Here is a 24611-nt window from a genome sequence, read left to right as displayed (position 1 = left end):
CACACAATTTAGGCGGCTCTCTATTGTTCAGAACTGTCTGTTTGTCGAGTCTCCCGCCTATCTGAAACCAAGACTGAATATGTATCGGAAAGGGCGGGTGCTCCGATCAAACCATTGCAACTTGCTATTGATACCGCACGTCAACTTGGAGCGAGCAGGAGGATGCTCCTTTGATTACCTTGCCCCTAAATTGTGGAATGCCGTGACTCGTCCTCTGAGGCTCCGCACGTCAACCTGGAGCGAGCAGAAGAATGCTCCTTTGATTACCTTGCCCCTAAATTGTGGAATGCCGTGACTCGTCCTCTGAGGCTCCGCACGTCAACCTGGAGCGAGCAGAAGAATGCTCCTTTGATTACCTTGCCCCTAAATTGTGGAATGCCGTGACTCATCCTCTGAGGCTCCGCACGTCAACCTGGAGCGAGCAGAAGAATGCTCCTTTGATTACCTTGCCCCTAAATTGTGGAATGCCGTGCCTCATTCTCTGAGGCTCCGCACGTCAACTTGGAGCGAGCAGGAGAATGCTCCTTTGATTACCTTGCCCCTAAATTGTGGAATGCCGTGACTCGTCCTCTGAGGCTCCGCACGTCAACCTGGAGCGAGCAGAAGAATGCTTCTTTGATTACCTTGCCCCTAAATTGTGGAATGCAGTGATTCATCCTCTGAGGCTCCGCACGTCAACCTGGAGCGAGCAGAAGAATGCTCCTTTGATTACCTTGCCCCTAAATTGTGGAATGCCGTGCCTCATTCTCTGAGGCTCCGCTCGTCAACTTGGAGCGAGCAGGAGAATGCTCCTTTGATTACCTTGCCCCTAAATTGTGGCATGGCCTGCCTCTTTCTCTGAGGCTTAAGACCACCATTGATGCTTTTAAGAAACAATTGAAAACCTTTTTTTACATAGTCTCAGTGATTGGTGCTGCTTCTGCTGCCATGGCGTGTGCCCCTGTTGTTTTATTGTTTTTTTTTATTTCTGTCTGTATTTTATGTGATTTTATTTCCATGTCCTCTCTCCCTTGTTTTATCTAGTTGTACTTGCCTATTGGTTTTAACTTGTGTTGTTTTTCCTGTGTACGCTGCTAACGCCCGTTTACCTTAGGGGGTTAAGCCGCTTTACAGATATATGTTATGTTATGTTATGTTATGTTATGTTATGTTATGTTAAAGGTAATTATAAGGCACACCGTCACCAATAAAGTTGGTTCCGCAGGCGCTCTGGTGGATCTGAAAACAATAAGGAGGACGGGTAAGGTTAGTGGGGTGGAGCGGGAGTAGGAGAGTGGGAGAGGTGGTGTGCTGTTGGCGGCTTCAGCTCGGTATTCACCGGGTGCTGGGCTTTGGTGCAAGTATTGGATCGGTCGAGACCTCGTGTGCTGTAGGTGCTGTTTGTGTTGTTGATACAGTGTGGTAAAGTGTGTGCGGATTTCTGGGAGAGAGATGGTTGTGTGAGTTTTATGTGGGTTGAGTATGCAAAGATTTGAAGGCTGGGTTAGTGGGGTCTGTATTCTGATACTGTATCCGGATTCTGATACTTCTGGTTCTGCTTGAGCTGTATCCCTGTGGGTGGGGTGGTTGCTAATTCCCTATAGGCCGTCTCGCTGTGGTGTGTAATGGTGCGGCACTGTCCCCGCTGTAGCCTAGTGAGTGTTATATCTAGCGATAGGTAAGTCTGAACCTTTCCTTTGGGTGTGGAACAGAGGTTGGTGCTACCTATTCTCTTGCTATCTATTGTGACAGGGGTCCATTAGGGCTTGGAATGGTTCAGGGTCCGTGCGCTGTTGATGAGGCGTCCTAGTACTTCCGTCTCCGTCAGCCTGTGTATTCAGTCGTTAGTTTCCTATCATGACTATCTTTCAGTTAGTCCTTTGGTGTTCCGAGGGGTGACATCCTAAAGGGCTATATATATAAATAAATAAATAAAGAGAGAGAAATGGGAACCACCGCCCAGCCAATTCCTGACAAACTTTTACAGCAGAAGACAAAAGAGCAGACGGCTGCAGAATGGCAGGGGACAGGAGAGAACGATTTGTGTTCGAGAAAGAGGAAGGTGGCTTTATGGAAGGGCTGCAATGGTTTTGCTTGGTCCGGAAAGGATCTGGGTCTACGATAATGTTGGGACTCTGGGCTAGCTAGCCTTATGGTTTTGGCCCCTCGGGTTCTATGCGGGGCTACAAACAAAAGACCCGGGGCTATAGCCCCGTCAGCCCCCCCCCCTAGCAAAGCCTCTGGGCAGGGTTAAAGGAGGCAGGATTTTCTTCCGAGTTAGAGGAAGGCTGGGTTATGGCAGTTCTGTGACTATCCTGCAAGAGTGCATTGTTAGTTCTGTTCATTGTTTTTTTTACTGTGCCAAATCACTACTGTAGAGGTTTTAGGGCATCTGGGCTTGTCCGTAGCATGGCGTATTGTGCCCCAGCCAGGGGTATTAAGGCAGCCTGTGGAAGGAACTAGTTAGCAGGGGAAGATAAGAGGATTGAAAAGAAGGAAAGGGAATACCTGCTATGAACAAATGGGAGGCAAGCAGCGGGGACACGTTTTTATAATAGCATAGACACATGTCTGCCCTGTTACTTTACAGAAGTACTGGAGCTTGCATTAAATAAAGAAGGTGTCGGCCATTTTGATTGTAGCAGCCACTTAACTTCAATTTCTCTCTGGTCCTGTTGATCCCAACATCATAGGGGTGGCAGGCACAGCTTGGGGCCATTGTCGGCGTGCAATACGAGGGTCTGCCGCTCTGCTCCGACAGTAGTCTGAAGCATTTTAGACACACAGCTGCCACCTTATACCCAATATGACCTAACCCGGCAAGGCCTGATTGCTGTTCCTGCATAGCTCTCAACGTTTTGTCACTCCATGGCGGGTGAAAACACCCGATTTTGCTTTTGGTGGGTGAAAGCCCTTTCATTTACATGGAAGGGTCAGTAGCTTGACGGGCAGAGGCTTTGCTAGAGGGGGGGCTAAGGGGGCTATAGCCCCGTATCTTTTGGTTTTAGCCCAGGATAGAAGCTCAGGTGCTACAACCAAAAGGCTTAGCTAGCCCTGAGTCCCGCCAGTCCCGACATCAGCGTAGCCCCTGATCTTTTCTAGACCTAGCAACACCCCATGTTGGCGGGTGAAAAACTGCCAAAAGCGTGTAAGTTGAGAGGTATGTTCCCGGTTGTTGTGAGATCCTGTGTTCGCAGTCCAGCTGGAATGCAACCCGAAGTCGCCTATTGCTGATGAAATTTATACCCAACAATAACTCCTCGAGTACTGCCCGACGAGACGTCTTAGATTCCTATGAATTAAGGTCAGGGCACCCAGGGCCTCAGTACGCTGCCACGCTCGCACTTAAAACAGCTCTCAACTGCTTTGATTAATTCTGGGTATGAACGTTTACAGGCTTATTTGCCCCCCTCAGAGAATCTGTTGGAGCGGACCCCCGCTGTATCTGATTATGCAGCTGGGGTCCTGTATTTCGTCCTTCGGCGTCAGTTCAACAGGGTTGTCATGGGAACCGGTGCCTTTCCTGAGTTCCCGTTCCAACATCCGCTCAGTGCGGATAAGACTTCTGGGCCACTGCCATCCGCGCATGCGTGGTGACGAACAAGAGGCCCTTGGAGGAGCTAAGATACTGTAAGCCAGGGGTGCACAACTGATTTTGCCAAAGGGCCGAATGTACCCTACATGCTGCCTATAGTGGGCCGAAAAGTAAATGTGGGCGCGGTAGGCGGGGGAGTGGCAGGAGTATTTTTCAACCCTCAATTTTTATTAAACACATGGAAAAAGAATACATGTTTAGGTGTGCCGGTCTTTATTTGTATTTCAAACGTACGAGGCGTGTGCTGCATGTGCGGCTGCACTTGGCCCCGCGCATGGTAGGGCCCTGCACTGAGGGGACCGTTGACTCCCTCTTGCAGGCGGCAGCGTGGGCCGTGTGCTCAGAGTACCTGAACTCACAGGCGGCACACACTGCAGCCTGCATGATGAAGCTGGCCGGAATATCTTTCAAAAGCGGCTGTTCTCAGGTTTGGCTCCCTGTTCCTTTGTATCTCGTTTGAGGCAACTTGTCATCTATCAACATCCTGCTGCGACTCTGTAGAGACAAACACCCCCCCCCCCCCGACCCCTATTTGGCCCAATAGGCGCAGGGGGGCCTCAGAAGCACTGCTGATCACTTTCTTTCTTAAAGCAGAGAGTTTAAATTGGGTACAATTTATTATTTAAGAGACCATTGTTGTGTTAAGAACTGCAAAGGGGCATTTTTATTTTGAAAGCACATGCAAAGCAGCAGTTAGCTGCCTACAATCTGTGCCTTCCTACAGCAGAATTAAACATATTGCACAAAATCGTTTTAGCTATTTGCCCTATTTCCATATGTTTATATTTACCCAGCCAAAAAGCAATTAAGTAGAATGGAACATTTTCCTCACATTATATATGAAGCCTGCAAGTGAGCCATGGATATTTACCAAGAATGTGACAAGAGAGGTCGTCATCCTGGAGACTCGAGGGGATAGTTTGCTGGTTCTGGCCCTGCACTGATTTTCAGGGCAAAAGTCAATACATGTGGGTGGACAGCGTCTGCCCACCTTTTTCAATGGGTAGACGCAACCCGGGTTCTGTGTTTTTGAGACTAGCATTAAGTTTGCTTGCTCAAGTGTTCACCTAGTAGGATTTCACACCAGGTTGTCATGTTTCCAATGCAGACGCTTAACCACAAGAACACATCAAAGTGCATGTATCATGTTTGGATTTCATATTCTTTGGAATATTTCATTATAAATTGTTGGGCTTAAAAGGTGGGCACCTTTTATACGTTGCTAGGGTAGTTATTGGAAATTCTCCTCTCAGATTATTTATTTATATATATTTATTTTTTACCATGTTTCGCTGCTGCCTACATAGGTAGTGGTCATTATCTTGTGATGTCACTTCCTGTGATGTCACTTCCTGTGATGTTATCAAATGCAAATGAAGGGGCCCGCACTTAATTTGCTGCACTTGGCCCCGCAAATTCCAGGACCGGGCCTGGTGTTGGGCATGCGCTTGGGTGCAGCGTGAATCGCATAACAGGGTCCTTCCCCTTATACTGCGATCCTAGACTGATGTTCGTCTTGCGCTGCCGCGCTGACTGTTCTCTCTGCTCATCCCTCTTGCTGACAGTCCTGTCTTCTCTGTAGTCTGACATATGAGGGAGCTTTAAGCGGGTCCGTCGACCGAAACCAAGGACGTCTGGTGCTTGTGCAGTCATGCAACGAGGGGTTGCATTGTATGCTCGCAGGATTTGAGTGATGGCCTCCACCGAAGTCTGCTTATTACCATATTCACCACAAAATGCTTTCCTCCTTGCGTGCATGAATCGCCGCAGCTCTCCATGGGCATGGGGTAGTCAAGCGTGACCCACCTGTGTTAAAATACTAGGTGTTCTGCTATAATGAGCCAAAACAAAAAGTTGATGGCTGGAAGGTTTTGAATAAATCATAACCACGGGCACAGCTCTGGGCAATCTTACAGGCCTTTGTTTTTCAGCCTGTGGGAAGGGGAAAGACCATATGCAAATCAGGCTTGGTCCCACCCCAAAAGGGGCAGTCCAGTCTGAATTGCTAGGTCATATCCCTTCTGCACGAGACCAGAAGCATCCCCAAACATGTTTCGACTCGGATGACTAAAGCAAAACCAAAAGCTGACGGCTGGATTGTTTTGAATAAATCATAACCACGGGCACAGCTCTTGGCACCCCGCCAGACCATCGTTTTTCAGCAAAATTCTGGTTGAAGGATAGCTGAAAGCCAAACAACCGGATAATATGGAGCAAAATCTGACACTTGTAGCATAAAACGAGTTTCGCTGAGACTTTGAAACAATGGTCGTAGCGTGGGCCCCAGCGGTGTAGACCGGGATCTCTTTACCGACATTACGAACTCTTGAAGGCCTTTAAGCAGTCCAGAGATCAGATCTTGCTAGGGGAGACTTCCACTGCCGAGTACACCCAGAAGGCCTTGCTAGAGTGAAATCCAACATGGGTGGCAAATGTTGCAATGTATCGAGAGAATGGCTCTAGGCCCAGCTGGTGGTACTCGACCATGAAGTCCAGCTTGGGGAACACGTTAGTGGCTTTCAGTTGCTCAACGTTGATCAATTGTGTTCTCAATGCTTCTGTGATATGGCACGGAGGTAGCTCCAGTGGGAAGCTAAGACACACCCTGTGATGGCAATAGGAGGGCCTGGAACCTGATAGGTTGTACACAGAATTGTCTGGTGCGTGAAGTCCAGTTGAAACCGGACTGACATGATATGATTGGGTATTTATATCGCGCTTAATACCCAGAGGTTTCTAAGCGCGGACCCGGGGATCGAACCTGTGCTGCTCAGTGTCCTCCTGCTTCCAAGGCAAGCACGTTGTCCCCTGACGCCAGGCTATGTTGGGGAGTGAAATGTGTAATTGGGAAACCACAGGACAGCACACTGTTGCACAGTTTTTTTTTAACTAATTACATTTTATTACACCCTTTCTGTTCATTTTTGCCATTTGAGCCACAGTAAAATTATTATTATTATTTAATTCTTATAAAGCACCACCGGCCCAAAATGAAAGCAATTTTGTGCAGAACCTCACAGGTCTTGGGTGAAGTGCCCATGCCATGGTTAGAACCCATGTATCCAGGTTCCAAGGTCATTGAAGAAGCCCCTAGACCACATCGCCTTTTATGCTAGGTGCACGTAGACCCTAATGGAACCGGATTTCTCCTGGTTGTTTGTGTTGATAGTTGACAACTTTGGACAGGTCCGAATTGACCAATGGCAGATGGTCTTTCCAAAGCTAGGTTTGCGCGCAATAAATAGCGGAATAATCGTGGTGCTTCATAACATAGTTGAGAATGCTTGCACAAGGATTTGCTTAGCCCATGTGTAGTGTATGTAATCCAATGGGATTTATAAAGCGCAAACAAAAACCAGGAGGCATCAAGGCGCTAGGTCAGTAGATGCAGACATCCTATTGGTTAATCTAGAGAGAACACAGCAGCTGTCCCCTTGTAGGCACAGTGATGAAGCTGTGGAATTTGGCACATTTGTGCATTTTAAACACTCGGGGGCTTGTTTTGTAGAACGTTCGAACCCCACAGTGGCGACCACCATTGTGTGCACCTACGTACTAGAATGAACGCAATTCCTGGCGGACCCAGGTTTACATTCACTATTTGCACTTTGGTGTGCAAAGAAGTGTAAATGCCTCCTTGCGCTGCGTGCACGGTGAAGGGCCCATGCAATGGATTCCTATGGAATCCACCAGATTTTAGGCGGTGCTTAGGGGTGGGCGAAAATTCTTTTGGTGAAACGGAATGTGCAAAAAAATCGCCAGCAATTCCGTTCAGCCGGCTGGGGGATTCCCCACTGTTTTTTGTGGCGGAAATGGCCTTTTTTGACTAAATTTCGTTTTTTGTGTGGTCCGAAACACACACACAACCGAAATGTCGGCAAAAACCTACATTTAAAGGGGCGAACACCCCTTTCACATAAAAAATGTCGTTTACAAAAAGTGAAATTTTGAGGCAGAAAAAGGTCACGAACTGCCAATTCCGCACTGCGGTTGAAATTGGCAGAATGGGGAAAATTTGCTAGGAATCTGCACATTTTCCTGAATAGAGAAATTAGTCATGTTCGTCCACCCCCACTGGTGCCGGTCTGTAGGAATGTGATGCTTTTCTGCCGCCAATCAGATGCAGGTGGAAAAGCATTTATTTTTGACAGGCGGAGAAGATGGGGGTGGCGGACCCATACATTTTGCTCCGTGCATCTGCTCCACCTGTCAGAAACTCCAACATCTCCTAAACCAGTGAAATATGAGTACACGCATGCGTGAAAGTATTATGCATGATTTCTATTCTGCATTTCATGGTCCAGGGACTTGGAAAAGGGGGAGCCACATAGTCTACATTGGTGAGCGGCTGCAAATATATGGGGTGCACTGAAGTGAGACCATAAGCAAAGCCAAAAGGTGGTGGCTGGAAGGTTTTGAATCAATCATAACCAAAGGCACAGCTCTGGGCAACCCTCCAGACCATCGTTCTTCGCCCGGCAAGCCATTACAGAAGAATAGGAAAGACCTGGTCCCAACCCAAAACAGGGCAGTCCAGCCCAAACTGCTCGGGCACATCCTTTCTGCGCAAGACTGCAAGCAACCTCAGACATGTTTCGGCCTCAGTGGGCATCATCAGTGAGGTGTAGCTTAGCTCTTAAGTCAGAATAACGGAGGGCAAACTGCACCCTCAGTCGCTCATCAGAGAACAGAGACCTCTTAGCAAAGCTGGCAGTCCAGACTTTTACCCCTTAGAGGGTAGGAAATGGGCCAGATCAATACGGCTGGAGCTCAGGCAACGTGTGGCTTGCTAGAGCCTTGCTCCATCCCGAGGTATAGGAAATTCCCAGATCTGTTCACAATCAGCCCATGCTTCAGAAGACGTGGCCCGCAAGACTGAACGCAGAAAGAACCAAAGCATCACTTTCTGTACAAAAGCTGCCCGAATTGGCATGTCTGACTTGCAGTTTACACAACTTCTTTTTGTTAGGGTGAGTAGTGACCAATGAAAAGAGCAAAGTCCAACTTCTATTACTCACTCAAAAGGGTTTCTTACTAAATCGCCATCACAGACATGTGTCAGATTTAAAAATGTGGCCATTTTCATGTTCACAAAATGTTCTTTTATGCAAATCGCCAGGCTTGGGTTCCATGAAGAGATACTGTGTTCCGTGACTGGGCCGGGGGCCATGACCCTCGGTCCTCTCCCCCACAAGGGTGAGAGGGTTCCCAGAGCAAATGTTTTCCATTTCCAGCACTGACCTCTGATGTCTGTCCAGTGACAGCAGCTAGTGCCGGAATTCATGTTCAGTGACTGCACCAAACAACCCAGATTTCTGCCTACCAATCTGCCCGAAGAGCTCAGAACTCTGTCCTGAAACTGCACCTAACAGCTCAGGCTTCCACCCGAAATGGCATCCACGAGCTCCCGATAGTTCCCAGAAACTAATCAAAGAACTCAGGATTCTCCTCTGAAACTGCACCAAAGGACTCAGATTTTGTCCATGAAACTGAAATTAAAGGGCTCAGATATCTTCCCCGAAACTGCATGCTAAGAGTCCAGGGCACATTCTTCTGCTTATCGTCTGCATCATCCAAGGGATCACAAGGGATCAAAAGTGTCCTTTTACAGCTCCCTAGGAATCCTAAGGGATCAAATGTATGTCCTTTGACATCACTTTAGGAATCCTCGGGGATCAAAGTCATCATCCAAGGAATCACAAGGGATCAAAAGTGTCATTTTACAGCTCTCTGTGAATCTAAGGGATCAAATGTTATGTCCTTTGACATCACTTTAGGAATCCTTGGGGATCAAAGTTAGGACCTGTGACATTATCAGGGAATCTTATGGGATCAAAGTCATGGTATGTAGCATCACTGTGGCAATCATAAGGGATCAAATGAATGCCTGAATCATCATCCGAGGAACTTTGTAGGATCAAAGTTATGAACTGTAATAGAACTCCAGGAATCCTGAGGGTTCAGATGTATGTTCTATAACATCACCCAAGGAATCCCAAAAAGATCAAAGTAATGGCCTGAAACATCACCAGAGGAACCTTGTAGGATAACATTTAGGAAATGTAACATAACTCAAGGAATCGCGAGGGATCGCATGTATGTCCTCCGTGGGATTGCATGTATGTCCTCCAACATCACCCAATGAATCCCAAGGGAGTCAAAGTTGTGGCCGATGGCATAACCCAAAGAATTCTAAAGGTCAAAGGTAGGTATGACATGTAACATCGCCTGAGGAATCCTACATTAGCAAAGGTATGCCCTGTAAAATCACCCAATGAACCCACAGGGATCAAACATATGTCCTGTAAAATCACCCAGGCACTGATGCACCAACTAAGTAACATCACACAATGACTAACCTTTCTACCCAGCAGTGGCGTCCCCAAGGGCTTGAATTGCGGCAGCGACAGGATAACCACAGAGGAACTCGGATATTTGCCATGTAACATCGCACACGTTCTCTTATTAACGCTCGTTAGCAGCACCCACAGGCTTAGAATTCTACCAAAAGACCCAATGCAGGGCTCACGTCCCCCTCCTGCAATCTCCCCCTGGGGCTGAGAGACATGTCCATTAACAGAACCCCAGGGCTCAGAGTTGGATTCAATAACATTAGCCAAAGGCCCAGAATTGAACTTCCTAACAGCGCCCAAGCACTGAGCTAGGGTCATGGGTTGGGTTCAGAAGAATACACTTCTCCCTGACCCCTCCTCACCTGTCTTCCCCCAAATCTCTCTTTCTTTTCCTCCTTTCGTTCCATTGTTCTGTCTCCATCTGCCTGTCTTTTCAAAATTCCTCTTTGTGTTCTTCTCCTCCCTCGCCCCTCTTCCTTTACAATACTCGCCTCCCTCATTATTTCCCTCCTCACAACATCTCTCTCTTCATTCTTCCACCATCTCTATTGTTCTCCTCGTCCTTCTTCTCTTTCCATCATTCCCGCACCATTTGAGTCCCTCTCACGTCATCTATCTATTCACTGTTCGGCCCAGTTTAGTTCTCCCCATCTCTTGCTCTTTCTATTGCCCCCCTCACTTTATAGCTTTCTTTGTTGTTAACCAGTATCCGTGCTGTTCCCGCTCCTCACTGTCTCACCGTTTCTCTCTCTCCCTTTTTGTCCAGTTTTTGCACCTGTGGAGAACGACGCCCCCGTTACAGAGGAGAAGGTCAGTGAGCAGGTACTGTGGGGGGCTCTGGAGCAGTTTACACTTTCTTGTGAAGGTTCATATTGGCAAGTTCTAACATGTGAGATCTCTCCTTGCAGATCTCGCTGCCGGGCTCCAGGACTGCTACGAGAAAGGAGATCTCCCCCATGTACTGCTATGTGGCCCTCTACAAGTTCCTGCCGCAGGAGAGCAATGACCTTCCCCTACAGTAAGTTAAGCCGTGGAGACCATCCTGTGGAGTAGGTGCTGGGTCCTTCATCTGAAGTAAGCCATGCACTGGAGAGCTTCCGGCGGAGTGGCTGCTGGGTCCTTCCCCTAAAGTAAGCCATGCAATGGAGAGCTTCCTGTGGAGTGGCTGCAGGGTCCTTCCCCTAAAGTAAGCCGTGCACTGGAGAGCTTCCTGTGGAGTGGCTGCTGGGTCCTTTCCATGCAGTAAACCATGCACTGGAGAGCTTCCTGTGTAGTGGATTCTGGGTCCATTCCCTGCAGTAAGCCATGCAATGGAGACCTTTCTGTGGAGTGGCTGCTGTGTTATTCCCCTAAAGTAAGCCGTGCACTGGAGAGCTTCCTGTGCCGTGGCTGCTGGGTCCTTCCCCTATAGTAAGCCATGCACTGGAGAGTTTCCTGTGGAGTGGCTGCTGGGTCCTTCCCCTAAAGTAAGCCGTGCACTGGAGAGCTTCCTGTGCAGTGGCTGCTGGGTCCTTTCTCTAAAGTAAGACATGCACTGAAGAGCTTCCTGTGGAGTGGCTGCTGGGTTTTTCCCCTAAAGTAAGCCATGCACTGGAGAGCTTCATGTGGAGTGGCTGCTGGGTTCTTCCCCTCTAGTAGGCCGTGCACTGGATATCTTCTGTGGAGTGGCTGCTGGGTCCTTTCCCTGCAGTAAGCCATGCACTGGAAAACGTCGGTGGAGTGGCTACTGGGTCCATTCCCTGCAGTAAGCCATGTACTGGAGACCTTCTGTGGAGTGGCTGCTGGGTCCTTCCCCTAAAGTAAGCCATGCACTGGAGAGCTTCCTGTGGAGTGGCTGCTGGGTCCGTCCCCTAAAGTAAGCCATGCACTGGAGACCTTCCTGTGGAGTGGCTGCTGGGTCCTTTCCCTGCAGTAAGCCATGCACTGGAGGCCTTCCTGTGGAGTGGATGCTGGGTCCTTTCCCTAAAGTAAGCCATGCACTGGAGAGCTTCCTGTGGAGTGGCTGCGGGATTCTTCCCCTAAAGTAAGCTGTGCACTGGAGACCTTCCTGTGGAGTGGCTGCTGGCTCCTTGCCCTAAAGTAGGCCATGCACTGGCGACCTTCCTGTGGAGTGGCTACTGCGTCCTTCCCCTGCAGTAAGCAATGCACTGGAGACATTCCTGTGCAGTGGCTGTTGGCGCCTTACAATGATGTATGCCATGCACTGGAGACCTTCCTGTGGAGTGGCTGCTGGGTCCTTCCCATAAAGTAAGCCTTGCACTGGAGAGCTTCTGTGGAGTGGCTGCTGGGTCCTTTCCCTGGAGTAGGCCATGCACTGGAGAGCTTCCTGTGTAGTGGTCGCTAGGTCCTTCCCCTAAAGTAAGCCATGTACTGGAAACCTTCCTGTGGAGTGGCTGCTGGGTCCTTACCCTAAAGTAAGCCATGCACTGGAGACCTTCCTCTGGAGTGGCTGCTGGGTCCTTCCCCTAAAGTAAGCTATGCACTGGAGTGTTTCCTGTGGAGTGGCTGCTGGGTCCTTCCCCTAAAGTAAGCCATGCACTCGGGAACCTCTGTGGAGTGGCTGCTGGGTCAATTCCCTGCAGTAAGTCATGCACTGGAGAGCTTCCCGTGGAGTGGCTGCTGGGTCCTTCCCCTAAATTAAGCCATGCACTGGAGAGCTTCCTGTGGAGTGGCTGCTGGGTCCTTCCCCTAAAGTAAGCCATGCACTGGAGAGTTTCCTGTGGAGTGGCTGCTGGGTCCTTCCCCTAAAGTAAGCCCTGCACCTGGGAGCTTCCTGTGCAGTGGCTGCTGGGTCATTTCTCTAAAGTAAGACATGCACTGGAGAGCTTCCTGTGGAGTGGCTGCTGGGTTCTTCCCCTAAAGTAAGCCATGCACTGGAGAGCTTCCTTTGGAGTGGCTGCTGGGTCCTTCCCCTAAAGTACGCCATGCACTGGAGAGTTTCCTGTGGAGTGGCTGCTGGGTCGTTCCCCTAAAGTAAGCCATGCACTGGAGACCTTCCTGTGGAGTGGCTGCTGGGTCATTCCCCTAAAGTAAGCCATGCACTGGAGAGCTTCTGTGGAGTGGCTGCTGGGTCCTTTCCCTGGAGTAGGCCATGCACTGGAGAGCTTCCTGTGTAGTGGTCACTAGGTCCTTCCCCTAAAGTAAGCCATGCACTGGAGAGCTTCCTGCAGAGTGGCTGATGGGTCCCTCCCCTAAAGTAAGCCATGTACTGGAAACCTTCCTGTGAAGTGGCTGCTGGGTCCATTTCCTGCAGTAAGCCATGCACTGGAGACCTTCCTGTGGAGTGGCTGCTGGGTTCTTCCCATAAAGTAAGCCGTGCACTGGAGAGCTTCCCGTGGAGTGGCTGCTGGGTCCTTCCCCTAAATTAAGCCATGCACTGGAGAGCTTCCTGTGGAGTGGCTGCTGGGTCCTTTCCCTAAAGTAAGCCATGCACTGACGAGTTTCCTGTGGAGTGGCTGCTGGGTCCTTCCCCTAAAGTAAGCCGTGCACCTGGGAGCTTCCTGTGCAGTGGCTGCTGGGTCCTTTCTCTAAAGTAAGACATGCACTGGAGAGCTTCCTGTGGAGTGGCTGCTGGGTTCTTCCCCTAAAGTAAGCCATGCACTGGAGAGCTTCCTGTGGAGTGGCTGATGGGTCCTTCCCCTAAAGTAGGCCATGCACTGGAGAGTTTCCTGTGGAGTGGCTGCTGGGTCGTTCCCCTAAAGTAAGCCGTGCACTGGGGAGCTTCCTGTACAGTGGCTGCTGGGTCCTTTCTCTAAAGTAAGACATGCACTGGAGAGCTTCCTGTGGAGTGAATGCTGGGCTCTTCCCCTAAAGTAAGCCAGGCACTGGAGAGCTTCCTGTGGAGTAGCTGCTTGGTCCTTCCCCTGAAGTAAGCCATGCACTGGAGACCTTCCTGTGCAGTGGCTGCTGGGTTCTTCCCCTCTAGTAGGCCATGCACTGGAGACCTTCTGTGGAGTGGCTGCTGGGTCCTTTCCCTGCAGTTAGCCATGCACTGGAGAACATCTGTGGAGTGGCTGCTGAGTCCTTTCCCTGCAGTAAGCCATGCACTGGAGACCTTCTGTGGAGTGGCTGCTGGGTCCATTCCCTGCAGTAAGCCATGCACTGGAGACCTTCTGTGGAGTGGCTGCTGGGTCCTTCCCCTAAAGTAAGCCATGTATTGAAGAGCTTCCTGTGGAGTGGCTGCTGGGTTCTTCCCCTAAAGTAAGCCATGCACTGGAGAGCTTCCTGTGGACTGGCTGCTGGGTCCTTACCCTAAAGTAAGCCATGCACTGGAGAGCTTCCTGGGGAGTGGCTGCTGGGTCCTTTCCATGCAGTAAACCATGCACTGGAGACCTTCCTGTGGAGTAGCTGCTGGGTCCTTTCCCTGCAGTAAGCCATGCACTGGACACCTTCCTGTGGAGTGACTGCTGGGTCCTTTCCCTGCAGTAAGCCATGCACTGGAGGCCTTCCTGTGGAGTGGATGCTGGGTCCTTTCCCTAAAGTAAGCCAGGCACTGGAGACCTTCCTGTGGAGTGGCTGCTGGCTCCTTACCCTAAAGTAGGCCATGCACTGGCCACCTTCCTGTGGAGTGGCTACAGCGTCCTTCCACTGCAGTAAGCAATGCACTGGAGACCTTCCTGTGCAGTGGCTGTTGGCTCCTTACACTGATGTATGCCATGCACTGGAGACCTTCCTGTGGAACGACTGCTCGGTCCTTTCCCTGCAGTAAGCCATGCACTGGAGGCCTTCCTGTGGAGTGGCTGCTGGGTCCTTCCCCTAAAGTAAGCCATGCACTGGAGAGCTTCTGTGGAGTGGCTGCTGGGTCCTTTCCCTGGAGTAGGCCATGCACTGGAGAGCTTCCTGTGTAGTGGCCGCTAGGTCCTTCCCCTAAAGTAAGCCATGCTCTGGAGAGCTTCCTATGAAGTGGCTGCTGGGTCCTTACCCTAAAGTAAGCCATGCACCGGATACCTTCCTCTGGAGTAGCTGCTGGGTCCTTCCCGTAAAGTAAGCCATGAACTGGAGACCATCCTGTGAAGTGGATGTTGGTGCCTTCCCCTAAAGTAAGCCATTTACTGCATACCTTCCTGTGGAGTGGCTGCTGGGTCCTTCCCCCAATGTAGGCCATGCACTGGAGACCTTCCTCTCGAGTGGCAGCGGGGTCCTTCCCCTAATGTAAGCCATGCACTGGAGAGCTTCCTTTGGGGTGGCTGCTGGGTCCTTCCACTAAAGTAAGCCATGCACTGGAGACCTTCCTCTGGAGTGGCTGCTGGGCCCTTCCCCTAATGTAGGCCATACACTGGAGACCTTCCTGTAGAGTGGCTGCAGGGTCCTTCCCTAAAGTAAGCCATGCACTGGAGACCATCATGTGAAGTGGATGTTGGTGCCTTCCCCTAAAGTAAGTCATGTACTGGAGACCTTCCTCCTGAGTGGCTGCTGGGTCCTTCCCCTAATGTAAGCCATGCACTGGAGAGCTTCCTGTAGAGTGGTTGCTGGGTCCTTCCCTAAAGTAAGCCATGCACCGGAGAGCTTCCTGTGGAGTAGATGCTGGTTCCTTCATCAAAAGTAGGCAGTGCACTGGGGAGCTTCCTGTGGGGTTCATTTACAAGGTGTCATGCAAACAATCCCATACACATTTGTGTTTCTTACCTGAAGTCCCAGTCCAGAATCCGCTCTGCCAGCATTAGGAGGACAGGTTCCCCCAATGGCTATTCGGCTCCTGTACGCCATAAACTGGAAGCAGGGAGAGTTTCCAGACTCCCGGCCCAGCCACTCTTAATGTACAGGGAGGCACAGGAGCGCCCCTATGCACATTCAGAGCTGCAGGACCCCAGCCTGCATCTCTAATGCACCATGCAAAGCAGAGAAAGCAAAACGCTCCCAGCCTTGCATAGCCTATTGGGTATGCACGCTGGCGTATGAACTGTCACTGTGTTTCCCTTTGACAGTTCAACCTAGCCAAGGAGCACTTCCTCGGCTGTTTGTTGAAGCTCAGGGAGTGCTTAGTGTTAACACTGTGCTGGCATGGGGGGGTTCTCCAAAAAGGGTGGGTCCATGCCTCATCGTCCATTATGAATGCGCCGCCCCTGGTGGGCAGACAGTTTTGCATTTGCCTTTGGTTCGTTTGTGTGGTATTATGTTCCACTCTAATGATGGCCAACTCATGCCCGAGCTGGGAAGTCACTCACTTGCACGCACACAAACGCCAACATGAGTAGGTGACGTCCCTGCCCCGCGCTCCTGCCCGTACTCTGCAGCGACAAAACCACCTATACACAACTCTGTGCCCAATTCTCGCTATCTACACTCAAGCACACCTTGAGTGTGCAACTTGCGGTTGAGGGTACAACCTTTGGTTCCTTTAAGACACACACACCTGCGGGTGTGTTTTTTGCACACACCTGTGGCTGTGTGTGTGTGTGGCATTTGTGTGATGGCCTTGTGAGTGGGGTCAAGACCCGTGGCACTGGTGGTGAAGTGCTGAGTGTGGCTCTATGTGAGAGCACCACATATGGTTTCGTGGGGGTTTGGCTCTGGACGGTGGAGCACTGGCTCTGGCTCTTATGGTAGCAGAGAGGTACACGTGCTTCTGGCTCTGAAGCGGCTGCCTGTGGCTCTGTGGGGGAGACCTAAGCAGGTGGGGTTCAAGGGCCCTGCCTGTGATTCTGGGTGCCCTGCATTTGACTTTGGTGGGAAGAACTGCCTGTGGTTTACAGCACAAGTCGAGGAATAATGCAGGTAGCATCCACCCACTTTTTCCCACTTGTGCGTTTTCAAGGTATTAAATAAATATATATTTTACTGGCCCTAACTCAAGTAACAGTCCTGGGCAGCATTCGGAGTCACACAACTGTGAGACACTTAGCCACAAGAACACACGAATCTCTCCCCATACAGCTGCACAATGAATCCTATTGAAATACTGCTACACAGGGCATGCTTTGCTACATTCTTAAACATAAAAGCTGCACACCTTTTAAACTTAGTAATGTTATAGGAAATTCTGTTCTCTTGGCAAATACTGATTTCCCTGTGAATTTTATTCAATTAGGAAAGCGAAATTGAATGAAATTTGCATATTTCACTTTAGGATATGTTCACAACCTGTGACGTCACTTTACATTGCGTATGTCAGGTCTTGCCCATCGATGGGGGGAATGCTTTCCTGACAGGGCTCTCAGCTGTTCCCTTGGCTCTCCTAAAAGTAGTCTGCCACGCTGCAGTACGTTTCATTATGGGAGCATGGAAATTTGACCGAATCAACCCCGTCCTACGCAAACTACATTGGCTTCCATTCCAAGCCAGGATACTGTTCATGTATCATCTAGAAAGCAGTCACAAGTAGCACACCAGTGTACCTGACGGCTAAACTCCACATAACTGGTGGCACACGCTCATCGTGCAGCAAATCGACCAACCGGCTTGAATCACAACCTGTCCACAAAGAGATGACCCGCAAACAATCCTTCTCTTGTCATGCACGCACTCTATCCCGGTGTCGGCTCGGAATGCCCCCACAATTCTCCAATTTCACAACATCAACACTCATACCGACTCACAGACCTTACAGTAATGTGCTACTGTTAAAAGATACCAGTACAAATGCTGGCTAGGGTCGCGCTTTAAGCAAAAAAAGTAAAAAATAAAAAATGCCTCCCCCCACAATTTTACAATGTTTGTTTAGTTCTTACAGTGGTTCGTGAGTGGGGCGTTGCCTGTGTCCCTTGCTTGGGCCATTACTAATGGGCTAGTGGTCCTGTCTGTGGTTGTTGTGAGTGTGGAGAGAACCCCCCCCCCCTTCCTGGCTGGATGGTCTGACCCATTGTGCTTCTCACCTCCCCTAATGGAGTTTTCTGTTTCCCTCTCAGGCCGGGAGACAGGGTTATGGTGATGGATGACTCCAACGAGGACTGGTGGAAGGTGAGTGATGGCTGCCCACTGCCTCTGCCAACAAACATGAAACATAAATCACCCACCATATCTAACACGGGGGATTGTGGGGGGAAGGGGAGGAGGTGCCAGGGGAGGAGGGGAGAGAAAGGGAGCAGGCCAAGAGGAAAACTGAGAGAAGATGAGCAGAGGAAGAGGAGATGTTGATGTGGAGAATATGCGGAGAGCGGAAGCATGTCGGGAGGAGGCGAGTGAAAGGTGCAAGTCACAGGAAAATGGAGAGAAGAGGAGCAGGGCAAGAGAAGAGCAGAGAGGGGAATATGGTGGAAGAGGGGAAGCGTAGCAGGGCAGTGAAAAGGAGAAGCTCAAAGAAGAAAATGGAGAGAAGAGGAGCGGGGTAAGAGAAGAGGAGGGGTGCGCAATATGGCAGCAGAGGGGAAGAAGGCCAGGGGAGGGATGGAGCAAAAGCGAGCAAGTCAAAGAGAAAATGGAGAGAAGAGGAGCAGGTGCATAGAAGGGGGTGGGTAATGTGGGGGAGAGGAGATAACACATAGCGAAGAAGGGATGAGAGTGGGAGAGGGATGAAGCCAGGCTAAGGGGTGAATGGAAGACAGAACATGAGCAAGAGGGAGAGGGGAAAGAGGACTAGGGAGCGGGAGAGAAACAAGAGGTGGGAAGAAGAAGGAGAGTGTGGGAGCGACATGGGTTTCAGAGGAACAATGATAAAGAAGACAAGAGAGGGGTACAGGGAGGGGAGGGAGAATTGAGGAAGAGGAAGAAGCAGGAGAGGTGGGGCAATGAGAGAGGGGAGGGCAGGGTGGAAGAAAGGGGAAGAGAAAAAGGGCACTACTTGGATTAAAAATACATGGAGATAAATGAGAGAGATGGGTGAGATGTCAGAGGGGTCAAAAGGGAGGGGTTGGTGAAAAGGAAAGGATAGGCGGCAGAGAGAAAAGAGGAGAGGGAGGGACCTTAGCACAAATTAGAAGGATAAAGTGGGTTGGAGTAAAAAAGGGGGAGAAGCAGACAGGCGCAGAGGGGTGCAACAGGAAAAGATGGATGATTGAAGGGTACACCACAAGACAGAAGGTGGATGACGCGGATGGGCATGAGAAGAAGGGAAGGATGGGCTCAACCAACAGTGCCCTGTTCTTGCCCTGGCCTTCCTCACACACAATGTGCTCTTTGTCTCCCCAGGGCAAGTGTGCCGACAGAGTGGGCTTCTTCCCTGCCAACTTCGTGCAGAGGGTACGCCCGGGAGAGAAGGTCTGGAAGTGCGTGAGACTCTACCAGGGGAGCAAGGAGCAGGGCCAACTCAGCCTGAAGGAGAACCAGGTAGGACCACCATCCCATCCCCATGGGACTGCAAGAGCAGAATCAGTGTCCGGTCAGCCTAACAGAGAACCAGCGCAGGGCAGCCTGGTCTACCTCGAAGATAACAAGGGGAGACCGCCAGCGTAGCCACAGCCTACCGGAAGAGCAGCCTAAAGGGGAACCAGCTCAGAGCACTGCAGGCTACCGGGGGAGCAGATTCAGCGTCCGGTCAGCCTAACAGAGAACCAGCGCAGGGCAGCCTGGTCTACCTGGAAGATAACAAAGGGAGACCGCCAGCGTAGCCACAGCCTACCGGAAGAGCAGCCTAAAGGGGAACCAGCTCAGAGCACCGCAGGCTACCGGGGGAGCAGATTCAGTGTCCGGTCAGCCTAACAGAGAACCAGCGCAGAGCAGCCTGGTCTACCTGGAAGATAACAAGGGGAGACCGCCAGCGTAGCCACAGCCTACCGGAAGAGCAGCCTAAAGGGGAACCAGCTCAGAGCACCCCAGGCTACCGGGGAGCAGATTCAGAGGTGGCCTGGCTGCTACATGTCGCCACTTCTGGGTAGACTCTGCCATGTTGGACCGCTTACCTACACCCCAGTGCAGGGGTTGGGAACCTTAGGCTCCCCAGATTTTTTTGACTATAACTCGCCAACTCCCATCAGCATAGTTACTGTTAGGGATCATGGGAGTTGTGGTCCAACACGTCTGCAGAGACACAATTACTAGCTATCTGGTTCAACACAGTTCTGAAGGTCGGCGGCTGACCGAACCTTTTCAGTTTGAAAAAAGGTTTCTTGTGACTGGCACAGGGTTCATATTATTAATTTTCTCAAGGATTACATAACTGTGCTCTTTGCAAAACACAAGGTATTTGATGGTACTGTATGGAGATTTGAACATATAGTCACCGTGGGGGTCAGGTAAGTATCTAACCAAACCTATTTTTATTTCAAAGATCACACAAAGCATTACTATTGGCAGATGAGATATACATGTACTCATTAACAATACTGACACACTAGTTCAATTTCCGTGTCAGGAATAGTTGCCAAATGTCTTGTGGTGCTTTCAAAGTATCTTGACGTGACGTAATTCGACCATTACCAAGTGGTGAGGAAATTGGGAGCGCCCGCAGCAGCAAGGAGATTTTGTGCGTCTTTTTTTTGTCACTGGCTATCTTCACGCTTCACCTGTACCATGAGGCAGTAAGGACATTGCCACTGCCATCTTTGATCGGGAAGGTGTCACTGTTAACACCTAAGAGGGAAGAGTAGTTAGATAGTGGCCGACATTTTGGAATGGTTTGCTCTCAATTACCAATCAACACTAACGATGCAACCAGGAATAAGATCCATTTAGAAACACTGACCCTGCTACTCCGAAATATTGTGGCAAATACCGCGTGGCATGCTGCCAAGCTGCCCTTGATATCCTGGGCCACCATGCTGGACCCAATCCTCGCGCCCTAACCACGGACAGGACACCCCATGCTGCCAGGCTACCCCCAAAGCCCTGGGGCGCCATGCTGAGTGAGACACATACCATTTTGGAGAAAAACAGAGAGGCTTCCTGGCTGGTTAGGGGCTCTAACTCTAGAGGAAACAGTATCTATTAGCTAATTCAGACTGGACCTCTTCCCTTCCTCAGACACACAATTCAGATTAGGATGAAAGCACAAAGTCTCCTCTCCTCACTGCACGCGTCAGACTCCAGATTTGCTCCTGTTATCCCCTTCCATCTTCCGACTGGTCATTAGTTACTCATCTATATTTATTTAAGCTGTGCAGACATTCATTAGCTTCACGGCACACCGAGGAGATAGAATCAGGAACGAGAAGGAGCAGAAGAGAAAAGCAAAGGAGGGAAAGTGGGAATCTTCGCTCAAAGCCGAGAGCCGTAGAGCTTCTTCCTGGGAGTGATGGGTTGATATCCAAGAGGAGCGAACCTGTCTGTGTCACAATGGGTAATTTCCCCTGGTATTCTACATTGAGCATAGCATTGATGAGGTCCTTCCTGAAGCGCTGTATTTTTCTGAGGTTTTACTTGTTTTTGGGAGCTATTGGGAGATTATTCCAGATACTTGAACCTTGGGCAGAAGAGTGTCTTTACCATTATTTGGTCTTCTTTGACTTGTAATCCTCTGGTGGACGCAGATCTGAGTAAGAAAAGGGGGGGGGGGTGGGGGTTGGTAGTGCCGAATGTGGTTCCGTAAGAAGTCGGGCACTTTCACCAGAAAATCTTCTAGATCCGACTCAAGACTTTTAGGTGAGTGTCTTTGGTTCATTTGAGGGCTGACGATTCACAGCGGAACTTCTCTACCCCAAGATGAGCCCTGTTCATGATCACGTGTGTGTGAAGGGTATTTGCCCCCCCCCCCCCCGGGACCAGCCCTGATAGCACTATTACACCCTACGACCCCCTTACAGGTTCATAACTATGCAAGGCACAATGTACGCAATCTGGAAGAAACCCTCTCACACGACTGTTTTATACTTGCATTTACTTAGTAATAAGCCAAACATATATATATATATATATATATGCATATATATGCAGTAGTTTTCACCAGAAATGGGATAAAGTGCAAGTTAAGCAATATAATTCAACATAAAGAGATTTTAGGGGTCTCAACCATAAGCGTCCCCTTAAACCAAAGGGATCAACCCTTAATACAACAAAACACAAGGCTTGTGGTCCCAAATTGCAGCCTGATACCGATGGATTCTCTTACTCAACCACTTTCATTTGTGATACTCCAAACAACATTACATAACAACAATTATATGCAAAAATATATATTTTATTTAGCATTTACAAAACATATTCTTCTAAAAAGTACTCACAATACTGCAGTACCTGAACCTTCTCCTACTAGCAAAATGTAGAAGGCATCTGTTAAGCAATACAAGTAATTAGTTGCAAGTGAAATACAATATCATCTTACGCTCCTGGGTATCGTTGATTTTGGCATGATCTTGTCACATCTAGGACCCACGCCACCCACACGCCTGGCGCCTCTCTCCCCTGGGACTGGCCTATCCCCACTCTGCAGACTGCACGAAGGTGGGATGCGTCAGCCAAGAGCCTCTGCCCTTCAGTGCTGGCGGGTTTCCGGGTGCAGTTTTTTGCGTGCACGTCTCTCTTAAACAGCCCGGGATGAGTCTCCCCACCCTAGAGCAGGTAAGGGCTTCTTATAAGGGCCTTCCTGTCAATCAGTGTGATGCACTGGACTTTCTAGAAGCTTCTCGGCAAAACCCTCTTTGCGCAAAAACATGTTTTTTTTATAGTTAACCTCTTGCAAGCAGAGAAGGATTTGTTCTACTATGCTATAGTGTTACCAAACCATCTATGAAGCTCTGCTTAGCAGCATTTTGTTACACTCTTCGACTAAGCTCTGGGTATGTGTAATAAGCCTTGGCCTAAAGCACAGCATAATTAGCTCAGTTAGCTCAGTAGGTTAATGCACCTCCGCCAGCCTTGATGCTTCACACTACACACGGGGGCATGGATTCACCGTTTTTTTGGCATTCCCCGGTAAATGATGTTGCAATAGCATGGCTTACTTAGGATGTCTTCTTGGGTTAGTTCCACCTTGTGGTATCTACCTAGGACGTGAAGGAGTTTATTCAGGATGTGGAGTTGAAGGTGGGCTGTTTTGATCAGGGAATTGATTTTGGGGGAGACTAAGATTGACAAATCAAAGAGGACCCCCAGATTCTTTACGTTGTTGGTCGCATTGGGTGGGGAACCTAAGAGGGGTGGCCATTTCACTGGAAAGTGAGGATCTAGTGTTTGACGCAGGGTGACTATTTCACATTTTCCAGGATTGAGACGGAGCGTGTTTGAGGCCATTCAGTCCTGTATCTTTGCCCGGTACTGCAGGATCTGGTAATTTGATGACTGGAGTTTGTGTACCTTAAAAAGTACATGCATGTCATCTGCATAGAGATGAAATTAGTCTGCACAGGGTTACAACAAAAGGGCCAGTGGTTGCATACACACCTCGCAAAGTCATGAAGATAATGTGCAGCCCTGTGGGACCCTGCATATGATAAGCGTGGAAGATGATATGGATTTTCCAGGTTCACATGGTAGATACGCCCTAGTAGGAAAGACTCTCTCGATTTCAGAGTGGTGCCACAGGGTTCGAAAGAGCCACGCAGGCCTTTTGAGGAGTCTCTGACGGTCCACTGTGTAATAGACAGCAGACAGGATGAGGAGAACCAGAAGTCCTCTTTGGTTAATGCCTAGTCGGATGTGGGTGGCTTCCTTTCTATCCAGTAGAGTTACCTCTGTGCTCTAAAACCTGATTGTCTGTCGTGTGGAAGCTTGCGTGCTTCGCAGTAATTTTTGCAATTGCCATCTGACCATTTTTGCAGGCTGTTGGGGAAATTCAGGTTGGATGTAGATTTGAGAGATCAGTTGGGTCCCAGTTTGACTGTTTTAAGGGGGGGTGGGGCTAATATTTGCTTGCTTAAGTTGGCCACAAACTATCCCTGAGAGAAGTAAAGCATTAGAGATGCCAGTAAAAGCGTGAGCTACTATCTCAATAGTTGATCTGATTATAGAATCAGTGCCTGGGTGGCAAAGAGATGTAGCCACTGTCCACAGCTTTACCGACTAGATGAGGGACATTTCTATATTGGTGTGAAGGATATACAGGAAAGACTTGGTGGATGGTGGCTATTGTTTCTGGGGACGGACATTAACCAACCTTTGCATAGTGTGATTATTTTCTCTAAAGCAGGACGCTATTTTCTCAGGTTTTTCTGTGAAATCGTGTCAGAAATGATTCCAAGTGATCCGACCGTGGCCGAATTTGCTACGGATGGAATGTTTGCATGAGAAAAGTGCGAACTACCAAATGTTTGCACCTTTCTCATGGGAACACACTTCCATACTACGGGGGTTGCAGGGGTTTCCCCCGCAACCCTCGCTCACTATACTTTAAAGTATAGTGAGCGGGGTGTTGTGGGGGACATCCCTGCAGCCCCCGTATTTATTTATTTTTAAAAAAGAATTTGCGGGTGTGCTGCGGGGGTGTCCCCCGCAACACCCCGCTCACTATGCCAAACAGTATAGTGAGCGGGGTGTTGTGGGGGACACCCCGCGACGGCCCCCGCAGTCTTTTTTTTTTTACTTACCTGCAAAGCTACCACCAAAGGTTCGAACCTTTGGTGTTCGAACCTTTGGTGGTAGCATTTTTCGGTCGTTTTGTACGGTAAGATCTTTTTTTCGGTCCGATCGTACAAAACCTCAGAAATTGCTTCCTTAAGCAGGGTTAGAGCATTCCTTGGACATTCGGAACAGTTCTATCTTCTTGTTATGTACTTTCAATATTGCTTAAGAGCAATATTTGTATTTGTATTTTTTTGTCTTGGATTTCTATAGCGCTTGATGCCTAGACACTGTACAATACAACTGGCAGTACAAATCATATGAGCAAACAATCAAAAGCCACAGATCAATGAGTAAGAAGAGGAATTTGTAGACGAGTC

The 24611-nt window shown here is 49.5% G+C and overlaps 1 protein-coding gene across 4 annotated transcripts in view; it reads left to right on the top strand.

Moving 5' to 3' along the window:
- STAC2 (SH3 and cysteine rich domain 2) overlaps window positions 1–24611 on the top strand; it is a 311435-nt gene that overhangs the window by 248911 nt on the left and 37913 nt on the right. For 3 of the 4 annotated variants that reach the window (XM_069634715.1, XM_069634713.1, XM_069634716.1), the window contains 4 exons: window positions 10694–10749; window positions 10836–10945; window positions 17772–17823; window positions 18991–19128. In XM_069634715.1, coding sequence (XP_069490816.1) covers window positions 10694–10749; window positions 10836–10945; window positions 17772–17823; window positions 18991–19128 — 356 coding nt within the window. The remainder of the gene's footprint in view (window positions 1–10693; window positions 10750–10835; window positions 10946–17771; window positions 17824–18990; window positions 19129–24611) is intronic. The other variant, XM_069634714.1, reaches the window with a different exon arrangement.

Source organism: Ambystoma mexicanum, chromosome 13 (assembly GCF_040938575.1).
Source record: "Ambystoma mexicanum isolate Mex_15411 chromosome 13, UKY_AmexF1_1, whole genome shotgun sequence".
In the NCBI taxonomy this organism is placed as follows: domain Eukaryota; kingdom Metazoa; phylum Chordata; class Amphibia; order Caudata; family Ambystomatidae; genus Ambystoma; species Ambystoma mexicanum.
The sequence above is the reverse complement of the archived record's forward strand: the minus strand, read 5'-3'. Positions and strand labels throughout refer to the sequence as shown.